The 5861-nt window shown below is 52.3% G+C and overlaps 2 protein-coding genes across 2 annotated transcripts; one reads left to right on the top strand and one right to left on the bottom strand.

The window, feature by feature from the left end:
- Positions 1–1281: 1281 nt before the first annotated feature.
- On the top strand, positions 1282–3329 carry GLOTRDRAFT_134015 (MFS general substrate transporter; the record flags this gene model as incomplete). The annotated part of the gene is made up of 10 exons (XM_007872991.1): positions 1282–1464; positions 1516–1535; positions 1599–1724; positions 1787–1857; positions 1921–1933; positions 1986–2198; positions 2257–2658; positions 2716–2859; positions 2910–3065; positions 3134–3329. 10 exons carry the CDS (start codon positions 1282–1284, stop codon positions 3327–3329), a joined length of 1524 nt encoding a protein of 507 aa, XP_007871182.1.
- Positions 3330–3707: 378 nt separating this feature from the next.
- Positions 3708–4702, bottom strand: GLOTRDRAFT_82380 (uncharacterized protein; the record flags this gene model as incomplete). The annotated part of the gene is made up of 2 exons (XM_007872990.1): positions 3708–4392; positions 4464–4702. The coding sequence occupies 2 exons, from the start codon at positions 4700–4702 to the stop codon at positions 3708–3710; spliced, it is 924 nt and encodes a 307-aa protein (XP_007871181.1).
- Positions 4703–5861: the final 1159 nt, after the last annotated feature.

Genomic DNA, 5861 nt, shown 5'->3' with positions numbered 1-5861 from the left:
ACTAGTGCACCAGGTATGTCTCTCATCTCCCCTATCTGGTTTATTGTAGTGACATGGCTTGCTTTCCATTGAGTAGGTTGTGTGGAGGGTATGGGTCAGCAGATAGTACTGTGTTGAATGTCTAGCCATAGCAAATCCTGTCTAGTAGCTAGTCTGAGCAATTATACACTGTTTATTGTGTTCATCAGCCAATGCCCCCCTTTTTGTTCCAGGGATCTGGAATATCAAGCAAAAGACAGCTGATAGTCTGATTATGGGACAAAGCAAGCTGGCCTGAGCTTGTAATATGTATAAGTCTGGTACATATTGTACTTCTTGTGGGAGTCTTGCAACATGTGCCATCCGAATATAATGGCTGGCCCAGCCGTCCACAAGTCTGGTACATATTGTAATACCGGTACTTATTTTAATTGATTATATGCTAATGGTATCCAGATACCAGTTATGGGAAGATTTGCTGATGCCGTACTCCGTCCCGACAACGCCCTCGCTTTCTTCTACCTCCCGTACCCTACCGCCCCCGCGAAAAAGCGAGTTGTGGACAGCCTGATGGCAGTGTACGGCGTGCGCGACGTGTCTTCATGGGCCTTGCCATCTACGCCGCAGCGTACTTCGGCCACCGTCGCGCGCTGGGTACCATCATGCTTGCCGCGAGTGCTGATGATGCTATTTGTAAGGCCAATGGACAGGGAGAGTGGGACCATTGCGGGTCCACTCGCATGGTTGCGCTGATTGGGCCGTTGTCTTTTTGGTGAATGACTCGTTGGTCAAGAAATAGCCGGGGGGGTGGCGTGCAATTGTCTATCGGGTTGCAGTGAGGTTACCGGTCCCCTGGTCCGGAGCGCACTCAAAATGTCCTAATGTGCCTTGGCGCACGTCCCATAATCAAAATCTTTCTTCGGACGCGTCCTCCAAAGCATCGGAATCGCTGGCTTCAGTTATAAACCATGCAAGGTACGGAACTGTACGGTCAGCACATTCGTAGGCTCGATTGAAGGGACCTACCCTTCAGCATACGCAGTGTGGTAGTGTCGAATTCTGTTAAGAGGCCGGTTAGTTGCTGATTTCATTGCGCTCGGAAATCTGACTTATCTAGCTGCACTATTTCTGGACCAGGGCTGTCAAAGTCGAAAGATGTAATCAAGACAAGACCGTATCTGGATGAGCCCCTCTGCACTACGCAGTATCACAGCATTCTCCCGTGAAAGGTCGACAATATAAAATGCCGGATTGTAGGTAATACCACGGACACAGCTATCCTCCGACGTGCCTGTACCCCTCATGTCCGCTGCTGTCGAAAGTGACAGACCGGTTGAAGTTCTGCCATTGTCCACGCATGGTGATCCTTGTCGAGAGGAAGTGGCCTGGAAAGGGCTCGAAATTGAGAGCCAACTTGAATCCCGCTTGTTGCAGAAGATAGAGAAGAGGATGGTCCCGTTCAAGACATTATCCGTTCTTGGGCATGTAAGCGCACCTTTTCCTCTTACAGTCCATTTTAGTGATACTCATTTTCAGGTTTCCCGCAACGCTGTCTCGTGAGTGCCCAACTGGACCATCACCACAACACAGGATCTTGGGGTGTATCTGATTTTCTCCAGAATCGCAGCAGTATTTGGCTACCGGGAGGCTCTGGATCTGACTCCAGTGAAGTTCTCCCTCGTGATCGCAGCGTATCAGATTGGACAGATCCTGGCTGTCGCTCTACAAAGGTGGGTAAAGCTACCGTGAGTCTCAACTGAGAATTCAAATAAACAATACCGCATTTTACGGCTAGCTGGATCGCCAGACTAGCACGTACAAAGCCCTCCTTGGGCCCTGCGTCTGCCCTCGGTATCGGAGTCGCATTCCTTGCCACCGGTAAGCCCAGCGACCCTCGGCGCACGCCGACTTAGATTGACTGGTGCTCACCGTTGTATGAAGGCGTCTCATCGACGTGCGTGCCCCTTCAGTCACCGTCGCCCTTGTCGCTTAGCCCTTTCCCCCAGATTCTCGCAAGCATGTGCCGCGCGTGCTGCGCTGGGATTCTCATGTGCGGCCTTTGGCATCAGCCATACCGAACTGAGGAAGCAGTGGGATAAACCGGAGCTGCATCCGCCCTCGGCATACGTCGCACCTCTAGCTAACATTGTCGGCCTCTTCACCGCGGGAGCCACTCTCTCTTCAAACGGCATTACTAATCTCGCGCCGGTCGTCTGGAAGTAGGTGTCTGCATTTCGCGCGTTGTGTGCGTCAGAGCTTGCTAATTGGGGTCTGCAGACGCATATTCTATTTCCATCCAGTTTTGATCGTCATTTTCGCGGTGGATGCATGGGTCCGACTGCCTGGATCACCGGAGACCGCTGCGTGGCTCTTGCCATCCGAGCGTGAGCTCATGCAGAAATGGCATATAGGCAGACAAGTGCAGTCAGATGCAGTTGCAGATACGGATATAACCAGTACAGACGCAGGTTCGCCGTGGTACGCTCGGAGACGGCCCGTGTTGAGGATGCTTTATCTTGGGTACTGCTTGATGGCGGTCTCGTTGATCAAGTCCTTCGAGATGTTCTGGCCTCTGATATTCGTCTCCGCGGTCGGCGTTGACAAGCCAGATGCGCTGACCCTGCTGCTGGGCAGCATTCCATGGATCATCCCTGCGCTGGCGACGTTGATGTTTGCACGGTACGTACCCAACAGACGTGCGCCTGTAGTTTGCGCTTTAGGTGCTAATCTGCCCAGATGCTGGAAAGGGCTTTTGGCCAAGCCATTCGGTCGTGTCCTGCAGATAATGACCATAACCTACCTCGCCGCTGTCACCCCCGCATTGTTCGGGTTTGCACTTCCCTACTTTGGGGAGAACAAAGCGTTCACGGTGGCTTATACGTAAGTAGGTCGGTCGTCAGGTCTTGCAGCACCGGCTCAAGCTGGCATAGTTGCATGGTTCCAATCCTGTTCATCGGAGACGTCCCCTACACCACGATGTCGGGTTTGGGTTCTGCTGCACTAGCATCCTCCATACCTCGGCGGATACGTCCAGTCGTGCTGCCGTTCTTACGTTCGTGCTCTATCGCGGGGTGCATCCTGGGATCGTGAGCATCTTCTTCATTGAGCTCGCATTTTTTTTGACCCTCGTTCTGGGTGTGGGACGCACACGCAGCTTCGTCTGGGTCGTCGGGGATGGTCTTCCTTTCCATACCACGGGCGCTGTTTCGGCTGTCGGCCACATAACTTTTGCAACGACATCCTTTCAGTGGTGGCGTGATGAAGTTGTGCAAGAGGCCTTACGACAAAGAGAGAAGAAGTCTGCTGGGGAGGTCCCTATGGTAATGGACGATTCAGAGCCCTCAGTCTAACACGAGGTAGACAAGTGCGTAGACCATTGACACGGTTTGGAGGACCTTCGTATAGCTTGAGCAGCCTGAAAGGCTTCGTAACAGAAGCCAACTGTGATCAATCCTATGTAGCCTGGTATGTGAAATGCGCACGTGTACGCTTTCATGTTCAAGTGCCGGACGGAAGAAGGGGAGTAATGACGGGGCCCAGTTACCTTGCATACCTCTCCTGCTCATAATTCACCCTTGTAAAATCAACCGAAGATGTGACTGGCTGTGAAGCCATATCGCACGAGTTGAAAGAATTCTTCACCGCCACTAGCAGGGCAGCGACAGACGGAAGGGATGATACATGCAGTGCGGATATAGATGAGACAGCATAATAGGGAGTCGTACATATCATAGATCCGACGCGGCTCGCAGGTCCTCCCAGCTCGGCAATCCAAAGTATTCCGGAAGCTTCTCCCAGATCGCGTTTAGCTCGTTATGATACAGGGTCTTCATTGCGTCGAAGCATGAGAAGCAAACTCCAGGGCCCCAGGAAAGATCGTTTCCATGGCTGAGCATGGGCATGAACCAGTGCGCTGTCAACTTCCTCCTCTTCTGCAACAGAGGGACCCAGACACCCTGCTGAATTTCACATCGCTGGCCGCCGGGCAACTCACAATTCACCGTCGGCGGGAGAGCTTGCGGTTTCAGCTGCTTCTCCAGTTTGCGGTATGCCACCATTATGCGTTCTCGTCCCATTATGCAGGCCCGCTTCTCGCTCCAATTCAACCCCACCGGCCCGTTGTCGTCAAGTATGGTCTCGGTGGTATAGGTCGCGCAGCAGTACAATATTGCCGGCAGCAAGATCGGGGCTTCTCCAACGCGGGCGAGCTCAGCTGCGATGTAGGCTTTGCCGATGAATTGTTCGTGGACTGGGTGCCTGACGCGGTGGTAGAAGCCCTGCAGAGTACGGGGGTAGATTAGGGCAAGCTCGTCAACGATACGTCGACGAATGGATTGGATGTTGTACTTCGTGCTCAGACGTAGCGCGCCTATGAGGAAGGCAGTGTTTTTGCAGAGCATGCTCTCGAGATACCTGAGGGTTAATTGTATCAGTGCTGCGCTACGGTCCAGGTCCAGTGATATTCCTGATATGAGAGTACTTACCCTGGCTTGAATACTGCGTTCAGCAAGTATTCCAACTCCTCAGCAGAGTCGGGCATCGTAATCAGAGGACAGTCATCGTATTGTTCGGCAGAGTCAGGCTGGGGAAGCTTAAACATCTCGCTGAACGTCGATGAGCTGTCCGCGAGGAGGCCACGGTAGACTCTGAACAGTTTCTGTTCTGCCTGCAATACGACGTTCCCGTCTTCGAACCACAAGTCGTCGCATCTCGTCAAATCCATTGGTGTAGGCGTGAAACTGGGATCCCGCTCGTAGCTCTCGGAGATGATGTCCTGTTGCTTCTACTGAATATACTTAATGTTGTAAGTCTCCAAGATTTGGCCCAGACACAAGGCCAAATACCGGTAACGCTGACAGGATGACAGACGGTCGGACAGTTTCGATATCGAAACAACGCTGCCGCACTGCGCTCGCGTAGTCCCATACTTGCTTCCCACGCCTGTGGTTTAAAATTATGATCGCCTACACGCCCAATGCGTCGTAAGGTTCTCGTGAGGTCGCAGCCGAGGTCTCGCATCGACCTTGCTTCGGAAGGCCCGGTAGACCCCGACGTGACCTTGTTTCGGCATTTCTGCCCAGAGATGTGTGCGCCATCATTTGAGATGTCAGCGCTAAGGTCAGAGCGGCGTCTTCTTGAGACTTAGCGAGGGACATCTGAGCAAGACCGCCCTGATACCGAGTTGACATCCTCTTTGGGCTTTACTGGACATTAGCTCATAACCTCAGGTAGAGATGATACCTTGCGCTGCATATAAAGGCTGTACCTTGGGCTACAGGATGACTTGAGGCCTCGAAGTATTTTAGGTATTAATAATATTGATTAGAGCAACCGGAACAGATGTAGTACTACGGCGTAAGGAGTGCTACACAAGTCCCCACTATCCGTTTGTGGGACTTAGAGAAATATCAAGGACGGGACGTGTCTGACGCGAACTGAATTCGAGCGGAGATTGAACTCGAGCGACTTCACCCGTGGTTCAAGTCGTTCCACTTCTTCAACTCCGTCTTTCACTCTCACTCGTACTCTCACTCTCACTCCGATTTCCCGCTCCTTGTCGCTGACTCGCCCGTCCGCCGCACCACGAGACAGTTGACTGCCTGCGTGACAGAGCTCTGGCTGCGACGTCCAACACTCATTGCTAACTGGTAAGTGATGAGGAACTTTCCCCGACATGTCACTCACATTCATACAGGAACACTCAGAAGGATATTTTATTCACTCAAACATTGAGCTTTGGTCGGTGGAGTGCATCTGGGGTCAGGGTGAATCGGGTATGTGTATTGTAATATCATTATGGTCTATGCTCATGATCACGTCCAGAATGTGCTGTTTCATTGTGGCAGGCGGGCTCTAATAGGTGTGACTGTGACAGGCAGTCT

The sequence above is a fragment of the Gloeophyllum trabeum genome (assembly GCF_000344685.1).
Source record: "Gloeophyllum trabeum ATCC 11539 unplaced genomic scaffold GLOTRscaffold_00022, whole genome shotgun sequence".
NCBI lineage: Eukaryota > Fungi > Basidiomycota > Agaricomycetes > Gloeophyllales > Gloeophyllaceae > Gloeophyllum > Gloeophyllum trabeum.
Note: the sequence above shows the minus strand (reverse complement) of the source record. Positions and strands in the feature narration are given on the sequence as shown.